Source organism: Furipterus horrens, unplaced genomic scaffold, assembly GCF_987537825.1.
Source record: "Furipterus horrens unplaced genomic scaffold, mFurHor1.1.pri manual_scaffold_9, whole genome shotgun sequence".
Lineage (NCBI taxonomy): Eukaryota > Metazoa > Chordata > Mammalia > Chiroptera > Furipteridae > Furipterus > Furipterus horrens.
The window spans coordinates 70,017,921-70,031,762 of record NW_028327179.1 but is presented as its reverse complement, the minus strand read 5'-3'; the positions used below and the strand labels follow the sequence as shown (position 1 = coordinate 70,031,762).

Sequence of the window (13,842 nt, the reverse complement as noted above, 5' to 3'; positions counted from 1 at the left end):
TCTAGTACAATGAAGTCATTATTGTTAATGCATGCACATTTCAGTCCACTCTCCTTGGCTGCCAGGTGACATCAATGCCGTGCAAAGTGTTCTCATTATATTAACAATGGCTGGACTTTTCCTGGATATATGTATATATATATTTTTTCTCATTTTTGTTCCTTCCTGGGTAATTTTTAAATTCTTAACTAAAAGATAGTTGTGATTATACCCCATAGAATATTTAGATTTATAATATAAAGGAATCTAAAAATATATAAAAATCACTAATGATAATGAATTGCCTGTACTTTCCTTGTATTTTTCAGCCTTTCCTTTTTAGCCATGAACAAAGTATCACTACTTATATATTTATTCAAAACTTTGTTTTAGTTGCATGTAATTTTGAAGGTTATTCTTCAAAACATGGTTAACATTTAACACATTTTAGTAAACTTTAGATCATCAATTTTACAGCAACTAAATGTTATAGTGATTATTGTTATAATTCAATTGTTGAAAATGGGATTTTGAAATGCCAGATGATGCTACACTTTGCAATTGTTTGGTTTCTATTTTTAGGTCCCCACACATCTGAAAAGTCCTGGGAGGACTCAGGTACAGAAAGTCCATAGACAGCAAGTAAAACCCTTTATGATCCTTGACCACCAGATTGTCAACCAAACTCTTAAATGGTCCTACCCTCCAACGCAAAGAAGTGTGCTTGTGGAACAGCATGGACATTCATATCCCACAAGTGATGCTGGTATCACTGGAAATTCACTCACCAAACTGTTAACTCTTGGGAAAGATTATGACAATGTGGAATGTCATGTATGTCTAATAGCTGCTTATAAAAATATATAATGAGTTTTTGAAAAAAAGGCATTCAAAAAAATTGAAGTTGACATTTTTATAGTTAAAATTCCAAATACAAATTCATTTAACAAAATAGATGTCTCAATTTATTAATTTGTAATAGCTAGTTATACCCATATTCATTATGCATAATAAAATATGAAAATTTATTTCAATACCCATTTCAGTTATGTATCAATGTAAGACAAAATAATGTCTAACAGTAATATAGGTTAAGAAGATTTATGTTGTGGGTGGGGCATGTAAATATCTTTGTTATAAAAAATAACAAGAGAATATCTTTTATAAAACAAACCAGCTGAGAGTCAAGTACAGTTCTTCACAAGAAGAGTATTCAGTAACCACTGAATGACTTATGGGTTCATTGCCCATACTGGAACCTAGATTCTCAACAGTTTACTGACAATAAATTAAAGTTTATTTTGAAGTTATTTGGGTTTCATTGATATAAATAAAATACTAAGTTATGGGTCCTACATATAGACACTGCATGGTGACTATCTTAATGAATAAACTTGTTGTTTTTCATTAGTTTTGGGTATACTATGTAGTGGTTAGATAATTTTATAATTAAAAAAAAGTTTCTGCCAATATTTCCAGTACCCACATGGCACCATACATAGTTATCATTTATTATATTCCCTATGCTGTAATTTACATCCCTGTGACTATTTTGTAACTACCAATTTGTACTTCTTAATCACTTTACCTTTTTCAACCAATCCTCTAGTCCACCTCCCCTCTGGCAGCCATCAGTTTGTTCACTGATCTATGAGTTTGCTTCTGTTTTGTTTATTTATTTTGTCCTTTAATTAATCCATAAGTGAAATAATACAATATTTGTATTTTTTCTGACTGCCTTATTATATTATACTTAGCATAATACCCTCTAGGTCCCTGGCTGGTTTGGCTCAGTGGATTGAGCGTCGGCCTGCGAGCTAAGTGTCGCTGGTTCGATCTTCCAGTCAGGGCACATCAGAGAAGGAAAACTCTGACTCCAAAAAAAAAAAAACCTCCGCTGCCTTGTGGCATACCTCTTCAGGGGAAAGGCTAGGGGAGTAAACCCCGACAGAAAATCCGGAGCCGGAGTCCCTAAGGCGGTTTGACGTTGTAGTCAACACCGGCAACTCCTGCGGCGCACCTGAAGCCAAGCTGTATTGACTCCGTCTTTCCCTTGGACCCTTCAGCTGCGAAGAGAGGGGGGGTCTGCTGCATGGGCAACAGCAGACCCTCCATATCACCCTGCCCAGGCTCTGTAGCTTCAGCTTCACTGGAGAGGACACTCCAGCGTCATCGCAAGATGTTGATTCAACACGGGAGGAGACGGATACCGTGTCACTCCCGAGTCGGACTGCACAACCATTCTCAGCGGTGCAGATAGACTCTTAAGAAGCTACACCATCGTCTCTCGAGACGGACGGCTGCCGACGAATACCCTCTAGGTCTAACCATGCTGTGGCAAATGGTAAGATTTCATTCTTTTATTAATGATTCAATAATATTGTACTGTATATATGTTCTACTACTTCTTTAGCCAATCATCTATTGATGGGCACTTGGGTTGCTTCAATATTTTGGCTATGGTAAATAATGCTGCAATGAGCATGGGAGTGTATACAGGATTCTCTCACTTATCATGAGTATTACGTTCTAGACCCCCCACCCACAATAGGTGAAAATCCGTGAAGTAGGAACCTTACATTTATTTTAGTATTTATATATATATTAAGGCTTTATAAACCCTTCCCACACACTTATAAACTGTTCCCAGTCCCTTGTTAACCATATAGCAAAAAATCCTCAATAAATAATTAAATAATAATATTTTAAAAAATCCCGCGATACAGTGAGGACACGATAAGTGAACCATGATATAGAGGGACTACTGTATATCCTTTTCAATTAGTGTTTCAGATTTCTTTGGATATATTCCCAGAAGTGGAATAACTGGATCATAAGGTAGTTCCATTTCTACATTTTTGAGGAACATCCATACTATTTTTCACAGTGGCTGGACCAATTTGCATTCCCACCAACAGTACACGAGGACTCCTTTTTTTCCACATTCTCATCAACACTTGTTCGTTGATTTCTTAGTGATAGCCATTCTTCCATGGCTGGTGTGCTCAGTTGGTTGGAGTGTGGTCCCATAAACTGAAAGGCTGTGGGTTTGATTCCAGTCAGGGCATATGCCTGGGTTGACAGTTTAGTCCCTGGTCAAGGTGCAGGCAAGACGCAGCTGATCGGTGTTTCTTCTTTCACCTTGGTGTTTCTCTCCCTCCCTTCCCCTCTCTCTAAAATCAATAATCATGTCCTCAGGTGAGGGTAAAAAAATGATAACCATTTTTACAGGTGTGAGGAAATATCTTATTGTGATTTTAATTTGTATTTTCTGAGAATTAGTGATGTTGAGCATCTCTTCATATATCTGTTGGCCATCTGTACATTCTTTTTTGAGAAGTATCTATTCAGGTCCTCTGCTCATATTTGTTTATTTATATTTTGGTGTTGATTTGTATGAGTTAATATAAATTTTGGATATTAACCCCTTATCGGATGTATCATGGGCAAATATCTTCCTCCATTCAGTAGGTTGTTTTTCATTTTGTCAATGGTTTCCTTTCCTGGGAAAAAAATCTTTTTAGTTTGATGTTGTTCTATCTGTTTCCATATTCTTTTGTTTCCCTTGTGTAAGGACGATAGAGTCTGTCAGGCTCCCTCACCCTGATGCCCAGGTGTGGGCTGCTTAGAGATAATAATTAGATTCACATTGCAGTTTCCTCGCAGTTATATAAGCATTGATGTCATATTTTGGCTAGTAGTTGGCTTTGTCTATGCATAATTTATAAGGGGCAGGAACCCCCATGGGAGTGCAGTGGCAAGTGGCAGGAGCATGGTTTGTTGCCAGCTGGTGGTCCAGTGCATGTCTTCGACAGGGTGCACATGTGGATGCTGTAATATTATCTGCAATAAAGGGATGTCAGTGATTCCAACTTTACCTCGCATATTCTTCTGATTGCCGGACAGAAAGAGTCTGCCGTGGAGATTTGACCCCTTGCCTGTAGAGATGTATCAGAAGAACTATTGCACTGAGAAATGTCATAGATTTTACTGTTTGTGTTTTCTCCTAGGAGCTTTATGATTTTTGAATCTTACATTTAAGTCTTTAATTCATTTTGAGGTTTTTCTTGTACATGTGTAAGAAAGTGGTCTAGTTTCATTTTTTTGCATGTATTTGTCCAATTTTCCCAAAACCATTTATCAAATAGACTGTTTTACCTATGTATGTTCTTGCTTTCTTTCTCAAATATATATTAATTAACCATATAGATGTGGGTTTATTCTAGGGTTCTCTATTCCATTGCATCAATCTATAGGTCTCTTTTTATGCCATTATCATGTTATTTTGATTACTAGCTTTATAGTATAGTTTGATGCCAGATAGGTTGATACCTCCACTTTGTTCTTCTCAAGTTTGCTGTAGCTATTCAAGGTATTTGTGGTTCCACATAAATTTTTGGATTATTTATTCTAGTTCTGTCATATATGTCATGGGTATTTTGATAGAAATTGTGTTGACTCTAAGATCATGTTTTTTTTTCTTTTTAATGTGTTGCTGAATTTAGTTTGCCAATATTTTGTTAAGGATTCTAGCATCTATAATGGACACTTTCTTAATAGTGTCCATATCTAGTTTTGGAATTAAGATAAGGCTGGCTTTGTAAAATGACCTTGAGAGTATACCCTCCTCCTGATTTTTATTGGAATAGTTTAAGGAGAGGTGTTAGTTCTTTGAAAGTTTGGTAAAGATCACCTGTGAAGCCATCTGGTGAAGAAATTGTCTTTTTTTTTTTTTTCTTATTAATTACAGCTACAATTTTGTTTCTTATAATTGTCCTATTCAGATTTTTTGTTTTTTATTCAGTTTTGGAAGTTGTATGTTTCTAGGAATTTATTCATTTATCCAGAGTGTTAAATTTGTTGCCATACAATTGTTCATAGTATTTTCTTATAATTCTTTTTGTTTCTGTGGTGTCATTTGTTACTTATTTCATTTTTGTTTCTATTTATTTGCATCCTCTCTTTTTGATGAGTCTGATGAAAGGTTTATCAATATTGTTTCTTTTCAAAGAACCAGCTCTTGGTTTCATGAAACTTTTGTATTGTTTTTTAGATTCTTTTTTTTTTTTTTTTTTTTTTTTGCTGTAATCTTTATTACTTCCCAACTTTTACTCACTTTGGGCTTTGTTCCTTATTTTTTTCTTAGTTCTTTTAGGTGTAAGGTTATATTATTTACTTGATATTTTCCTTGTTTTTTCAGATAGGCCGGTACTGATATGAATTTTTCTCTTAGGAATGATTTTCCTGGGCCCCATAACTTTTTGGATTGTTGTATTTTCATTTTTTTAAAAAAATTATTTATTTATTTGTTTGTTTATTTATTTATTTATTTTATTTTATTTTTAGAGAGAGGGGAAAGGAGAAAGAGAGGGAGAGATGCATCACTGTGTGGTTGCCTCTCACTCGCTCCCCCAACTGGGGGCCTGAAGTGCAACCTAGTTATGTGCCCTGACTGGGAATTGAACCAGCGACACTTGGCTCGCAGGCCGATGCTCAATCCACTGAGCCACAGCAGCCAGGGCTTGTATTTTCATTTTTGTCTCAAGTTCTTTTTTGATTTTCTTCTTGATCTCATTATTAACCCATTCATTATTTATTAACACATTATTTAGTCTACATGTGTTTATATGTTTTTTATTTTTTAAATTGATTTCTAGTTTTATATAATTGTGGTCTGAGTAGATGTTTGATATAATTTTGAACTTCTTAAATTTATTTAAAATTGTTTTGTGTCCTACCATGTTGTCTATATTGGAAAATGTTCAATATGCACTTTAAAAGAATGTATATATATTCTCATGTTTTGGGGTAAAATACTCTGTAGATATTATTTAAATTTATCTGATGTAGTGTGTAATTTAAAACCGTTGTTTCTTTGTTCATTTTCTTTCTGGAAGATCTATCATTTAATTTCAATGAGGTGTTAAAATAGCCTACTATGACTGTATTCCTATCACTCTGTCCCTTTATGTCCATCAAGATTTGCTTTACATATTTAGGTGCCTATATGTTAGGTGCATAAATATTTACAATCTTGTTGGATTGATTACTTGGGCATTATGTAATGGCCTTCTTTGTCTCTTTTTATAGCCTTTGTTTAAAGTTTATTTTGGTTGATATAAGTATTACTACCCAAGCTTTATTTTTATTTCCATATGCATGACATATCTTTTTCTCTCCCTTTACTTTCAGTCGGTGTGTGTCTTAATTTCTGAGGTGGGTCTCTTGTAAACAGCATACATATGTGTCTGTTTTCTTATTCATTCAGCTACCTTATATTATTTTGATTGGAGCATTTAACCAATTTACATTTAAAGTTATTATTGATAGGTACATATTTATTGCTTTTTATTATTTTAAAGTATGTTCCTCTTTTTCTTGTATATTAAATTCATTATTTCTCCTTCAATTTTAAGTGATAGCCTTGCTGGGTAGACTAATCTTGATTGTAGGTTTTTGCTTTTCTTCACTTTAAATATTTGGTGGTGTGTGCCTCTTTGGATTCATCTTGGTTGGGGCTGTCTGTGCTTCCTGGACTTGCGTGTCTATTTTCTTCACCAGGTTAGGAAAGTTTTCAGTTATTATCTCTTCAAATAGTTTCTCAATCCCTTGATTTCTTCCATCTCCTTCTGGAACTTCTATTATGTGGGTGTTGTTATGCTCAATGTGCTTCCAAAGTTCCCTTAAACTATCCTTATTTTAAAAAATACACTTTTTTTTTCTGCTCTGATTGGGTGTTTTGCTACTTTGTCTTCCAAATCACTGATTTAGTACTCTGCTTTATCACATCCAATATTGATTTATTTACTTGTATTCTTTATTTCAGATATTGAATTCTTCATTTCTGACTGGTTCATTTCTTATGGTTTTTATGTCTTTTTTATGCTTACTTACTATATATTATTTTAAGTTCTCATTGAGTTCATCCATTTTTTCCCCAAGTTCTTTGAGCATCCTTTATTACCATTGTTTTGAACTCTATTTCTGGTGAAATGCTTGGCTCCATTTTATTTAGTTCATTTTTCTGGGGATTTCTCCTGTTCTTTCATTTGGGGCCTGCTTATTTATCTCTTCATTTTGGTTGTCTCTCTGTACTTGTTTCTGTGTACTATGTATATCTGCTATGTCTTCCCATCTTGGTATGATGGTCTAATGTACTAGGGATCCTGTGGGACTCATTTACACAGTCTCTCTGGTCACCTGTGCTAGGTACTTCAGGAATATTTTTTGTGTGAGTTATGTGAGCCCTCCTGTGGTAGTTGTGTCTTGAGGAATTTTTTTTTTTTTTTTTTTGGTATGTCCATGGATTGAGTTGACCCTCAGGCTGGAGGATATTGCAGATTGACCTGGATCACATTGTTCAAGCTGCTGTGTGTGAGACTACTTCACAAAGTTAAATTAGCACCAACAGGGTCTTGTGCCTGCTGAGAATTTCCCTTCGGATGTGACACTTGTGGAGCTAATTGGGTCATGATCTGACATGGTTTGAAGCCTGCCTCATGTTGTGTGTGTTGTTCTGGGGCCTCTTGGGAGGGACTATGGTTGAGGTCAAGTCAGACACAGCCTGTGACTGGCCCTAGGCTCCCTATTCGCAGCTCCAAAGAAATTTACAATTTCTGGCTACCTTTGCTTTGCCTGGGTACACATGGGAAGAGCAAAGATTCATACAATGGCTGGCTTCCACCAGCCCTGATTCCAGATCGGGTCAGTAAAAGGCCCAAGGTACCTCGAGACCCACCTCTGACTGCCAGAAGCCTGTTAAGTTCAGCCCTTAAAGAGCTTCTGATGGTATATGAGTTGCATGTGGTAGGTTCTTAATGAATCACCAGGTAGGGACTAGTGGAGATCATAAGGGTGATACAGATTCAAACTTGGGTCTGAGGCCATTCACAATAATTGCAGAGTATAGTACGGCTAGTTGCCACCCACCTGGGGCCTAAAGGCCTTTGTGCTGGAGCTGGGTTTCAGGGAGTCATCAGAGTGAGGCCAACAGGGTTTATCAGGCAACAACAGGCCAAAATTTGACAATGTGGAGGAAGGGCACTGCATAAGAATGGTGGCACCTGTCAGGTGGGTAAGGGATAAAAGGCCCTCACCCTAGATCCACACAACTCAGTCTCTGGCAACCCCTGAGGTTGCCCAGACCTTCTTAAGAGCCCTCCAAGAATTTCTTTACTTTGGCCCATGATGGCTGCAGCCTACATACGTTTCTTCAGGGCACAAGCTTGACAGAGCAGAACCACAAAGATTCAAGAGGGTGGAGCTAGTACATTTCCCCAGTTTGATGCCCAGTGAGGGTGTGTGCTTACAGTAAAAGTGACATCTCTGGGTGGTATAAGAGAGGGCTTCATCACAGGGACCTTGGCTGCTGTTCCATCAGCCCTTTCTGCAAAGCCACCCTACTTAGTCCCTCCTTGTATAACACCAGTTTGCTTTCAACTACTTTCTCTTGCATCACCAAGAATGAGTGGTCATGAATGAGGCTTTGTGCTTATCCCTTTAAGAGGGTACCTGAGCTTCTAGCAGACTTTCATCTCTCCCTGGCAAATGGAATCCCTGCTTATTTTCAAATCAGATGTTATATGGGCTCCTTTTCCTGGCTCTGGTTCCTCTAGGTAGAAAGTCTTGTGAGGTTGAGAATGTTGACTTTTGAGGGGAGATCTTAGCTGTTAAGCTATTATTCTTCCACAGTTTTAACCATTGCATGTGGCTGTAGGACCAGACTTTTTGGTTTCAGCTCTGCCTATGAATCCTGATGTGTCTTCTGTAAGTCCTTGGTCATAATTCTTCTGTTTAACTAGTCTTTGGTTGTTTATTTAGGTTGATTATCCTATAATTTAGTTTCAATTTTCCTTTGGTCCTGGGAGGAGGTGAGTATAACTTCAACATGTACTGCTACCATCTCGGATCTTTTCTCAAAAATATTTAGCTTTAATTTTAAAGGTTTTTAAATACATTTAATTAAAATATTTATCATAGTTATATTATCTTAAATACATGTTAAAATAAAAAAGACAGAAATGATTAAGTAATAGTAAATATGTGTTCTAGGAATATTCATTAGAATAAGGCTAATAATATTACTTTCAGTATTTTATAGAATTATATATAGAAATTTTATTCTTGATTATTTTTTTATTTATTATTTTCAAAATATACTTTCCTACTGTTTAATAAATAAAATATTTAGAAGCACTGAAGATACAAATAAATAAGAATATCTAACTTCATATTTATTGTGACTGACTTGTATATGAGCCTTCAAAAAATGCTAAAGAATGAAAAGAACTGGGAAACAACTAAAACTGGATAAAATAATTTATTTCACTATATCAGTGTAGGAAAACAGCATTAATAACTTAGTTTTCTATTTTTTCCTCTTTTTTTTTTTTCACTTGACTTGTGAGATGGAGCTATGGTCCTATGATCTCCCGAGTTTGATCTCCCATTCTACATTCCTGATGGATAGTACTGATTTGGGGTCACTGCTTTTTAGTTATTGAGTCTGTAGCCTCCAGGTACAAAAGAGTAATGCTCAGTATCCCATTATTTGAATTCCAAATGATAGAGGAAGATTACTTTGTGTGTGCAAATTTTATGTTAATCTGAAAAAGGGAAAAGAATAAAGACCTGGCAAATTGTTTAACAAAATATAAAACAACCACAAAACAAGACTCATTGGAATCCAAAATTGAATATAAACTTCTAAATGTATATTTACTTAAACTTTTCAATAGCAGGTGTATAAAAAAATCCCCCCTCAAAAGGGTAAACTAAATTTTCTATTCACTCTGTAAATATAATAAAAATATATGCAGGATAAAAATAATCTGTACAGTAAATATTAGATGTAACCCAATACAATTTATTTTACAGCTATCTTCTATCAAAGTTTATTTTGTTGTCTAGGAGAGTGGTTTCTAAAGGAAAAAGACAAATCCCAAAGGATATACATATGTCAGTCAATTCTAAGCAAAACTCAGAAAATGACCTTCTATATCTTATAAATATGTGTTCTAAAAATAAGAAAGAATAATTAACATATATCAGTCTTCTCAGTTTTTCTTAGTGAATATTTTTATTCCTTAGGCACACAGCTCACTTTTTAAATTTTAATATGCTTTATTGATTATGCTGTTACTGTTGTTCCAATTTCTTTTTCATTTGTTCCACCCCACCCAGTGACGCCCCTCCCTCCACTTGTCCCCCACGCCTTAGTTCATGCACATTGGTTGTGCATATAGTTCTTCTCAACATCTTCCTGTCTATTTCAGTCCCTCCTACTATGCTTCTTAAGTCCTGTACCATCTCCTTCCCTTTCCCCCATTCCTCCTTCCCACTAACCACTCCGCAAAATGTTCCCCATACCTATAATTTTTTCCCACTCCCGTTGCCTACTTAGTTTGCTTTTGTTTTGATATCCTAGCCTCTGTTGTTGGTTGTTGTGATACAGTTCTCATTTTAATGTTCATAGTTTTGATCCCCTTTCTCCTAAACAAGTACCTTTAACATTTCATATAACAGTTGTTTGGATCTGATGAACTCCTTCAGTTTTACTTTGTCCTGGAAGCACTTTCTCTACCCTTCTATTCTGAATGACAGCTCCACTGTATAGAATAATCATGGTTTTAGGTTTTTGCTTTTCATTACTTTCAATATTTCTTGCCAGTCACTTCTAGCCTGCAGAGTTTCCTTTGAGAAATCAGCTGATAGTTTCATTGGGACCTTTTTGTATGTAATCCTCTTCTCTCTGGCTGCTTTTAAGATTCTCTCTTTATCCTTAATTTTTGACATTTTGATTATAATGTGTCTTGGTGTGTTTCTCCCTGGGTCCAGTTTATTTGGAACTTTCTGTGCTTCCTAGACCTGTAAGTCTATTTCCTTCCCCAAGTTCAGGAAGTTCTGCTTCATTATTTTTTCACATAATTTTTCAGTTTCTAGTTCTTCTTCACCTTCTGATAACCATATGATTCAGATGGTGGCCCACTTATAACTGTCCCATAGGTTTTTGAGCCTCTCCTCACATTGCTCATTTTTTGTTTCCTCTTTCTGCACTGGTTGACTGTTTGTTCCTTCCTTATGTTCCAGTTTGTTGATTTGATCCCTGGTTTTCTTGCCCTTGCCACTAGTTTCATATGTGTTTTCATTAATTTCAGCAGGACTAGCCTTCATTCCTTCCCCATCTTGTTTAAGATCTGCTGTTAGGTCTGTACGCATTTGTATAACCAAGGCTCTGAACTATGCCTCAGAAAGATTTCCTATCTGCTGAGCTGTTAGGTTAGATATTTTTTGGCTGGTCAGCTGCATGATTGAAATCTATCATGATCTGTGCCATCCTGACAGTTTTGTGTTTACCTTTTCTTTCTGGGCATGGCTGTCACACCTCCTGTGCTACAGGGGGCAGAGCCCCATGCACTTGTCCCTACCAGGCAATCCTTCTCACCACACTGTGGTGTTTTGTGTTGGGGTCCAAGATGGATTCCTGCCGTTCACTCTCTGCTGAGAGACTTGGAGCCTTCTCCTCCATCTGCACCCCTCCCGACCTTCACAATTCGAGGCAATGGGGTCTGCCTTCCACGGCATTGGACTTGCAAGCTGACAGGTTTGGACTGCAGCCAGGGGTGCTCCCCAGGCATTTCTTGCCTCCCCTTAAGTACAGGTGTCTGCTTACCGCTGTCCTGCTGCCATCCGCGCAGCTACCGCCACCAGCACCGCTTGACTTCTCCACCTTGACTTCACCCGTCCAGACAAACACCACTTGTTTATAACTTCATACATTGGACCTCCATGTAGCTTTTTTTCTGGAACTTCTGGTTATTTCTGGTTCTGCGGTAGTTGTATTCCTTCTTAGTTGTGGAGGGAGATGGAGTGTGTCAGTCTAGGCCTCCATTTTGGCTGGAAGTCACACAGCTCACTTACAAAAATAATGTTGTTTGTACATTATAAAGGAAATTAATGTGATCTTCATATTCTTTTATGTGGTATCAATCAAAAGGAATTGCACGACTTGGAAGGGTTGAAAGCCCCTAGAGTACTCTAAGAACAATGAGCACAAAATTTTTCTTTTTAAAAAAGTCATTTCACTACAGTATATCTATATAGAAGTCTCTTCCATTATTGATGTCCATTAAGTAATAATTTAAATCACTCTGCTATAGTTTTAATCAGTGTATGTTCTCTTTGACTTATAATATACATATTTTCACATACTGCCATCATTCACATTCTTTTTATCTTTAATACCTAAATGTATCCTATGAGATGCAATTCTTCCATATTATCTGATTGGTGCTAGGACTCCATGTAACAAAACAGAAGTTGTGCATTTTTTAGAGTTACACAACATGAGGTTACTACTACCACTTACTAGTTGTGGGGGTCTCAGTTCTTAACCTAACTCATCAACATTTCTGCACCTTGAAAAATTGTTTAAATGCTTAAATTTTAAACATTCCTAATACAAGGGCAGTGTTGCTGCTTAGGAGATAATGGATGTTGTCATCTTTTGTGCTTATTTCTCCTAAGCTTGTCCTCCTGTGAAATTAGGAGCATTTTGTGAATTCAAAGAAGACTCCAGAAATCATAACTACCAGAGAATAAATCTGTGAAAAGATCATTAGATTCAAGATTTTGGGGGTGAAACTAGGAATATCTTGGTGATTAAAGGTATTTGAGAGAATGAAATATAAAATCTAAAGAAACATTTTATAATATGGTCTTTCCAGGATAATCCAAATTTGTACTCATGGCACAACACACAAGACCCTTCTACACTTAATCCTTGCCTCTCGACCCAGACTTAACAATGGAGTTCTGCGGTTTAGCCTTATTGGTTTCAGTCACATGATTCTCGCAGTGTTTTCTCTTTTTACATCTTTTTTTTTTACCAACTACTCATTCATTCTTCACTATTTATCCGGATAATCCTAACTCACTTGAAAATTCATTCAGCTTTATTCTATAAAGTTCTTTCCCTGGTGGTTCTCTTAGTGAAATTAAGTGCCTATTCTCTGAGTTTTCAGAGTTACACTTATATCATCATATGGGTAAAAATTGCATTTATCATAACATTTTCACAGCACATACTAAATTTAATTATTCATTGTATTTTTTAATCTTTTGTACCTTTTAGAAACCCCAAGTTAAGAAGAAGAGAACAATAAGCAAATAATTATAATGTTATGTAGAAAGGGCAGTGGCATGTGTAGATAGAAACACAGAAGTGCTGTTCTTATCAGAAGTATATCAACAGTAAGACATAGAAGAAAATGGCTAGTGGAATATTGAGCCAGATGAGATAACATAAACCCAGAATAGAAATTGGAAAGATCATGAGGTGAGCATAAAGTGAGAAGCAGATGGTAGTTAAAGGAGACACCAGAGGAATAAGCAATAGACAAATCACAGAAAGTCTGGTACTTTATGTTAAATAATACCAAATCCTTACAGGGTTTAAATGTGGGGGCTGTAATGACATAATCATATTTGAGTTTCATATAACTCTGTAAGCTATGCAGGGGAAGAAACCTGGAATTTAGAGATTATTTCCATAATGCAGTGAGAGATGATGAGACCCTCTATTTGAACATATTAGGGCAGATGTATCTGTGAAACCACCATGTGAAGATGCTGGTGACAGCTAGATATCCAAGTTAGCCTTGAGGAGAAATAATCTAGACTGGAAAAAGAGATTTGAGAGTTGTTAACAGGCAGGTTGTACCTGAAAATTAAAATTAGAGAGTTTTTGGAGAGCATTAACCTAGTGAAGAGAATGGTGAACCAAGGATGGGATTGAGGATATCTCCATCATTTGAGGATGGTCAGAGAAGGGGGGCCAGAAAGATAAAGTAAAAAGATAAACAG

At 36.3% G+C, this 13,842-nt stretch overlaps 1 protein-coding gene across 1 annotated transcript in view; it reads left to right on the top strand.

The window, feature by feature from the left end:
• The first annotated feature begins 561 nt into the window (after window positions 1–561).
• Window positions 562–13,842, top strand: part of TFEC (transcription factor EC) — a 90,378-nt gene continuing 77,097 nt past the window's right edge. Inside the window, exon 1 of the mRNA XM_090286766.1 lies at window positions 562–813. Within this exon, the coding sequence (XP_090142892.1) occupies window positions 634–813 (180 nt within the window). The 5' untranslated portion in view covers window positions 562–633. The remainder of the gene's footprint in view (window positions 814–13,842) is intronic.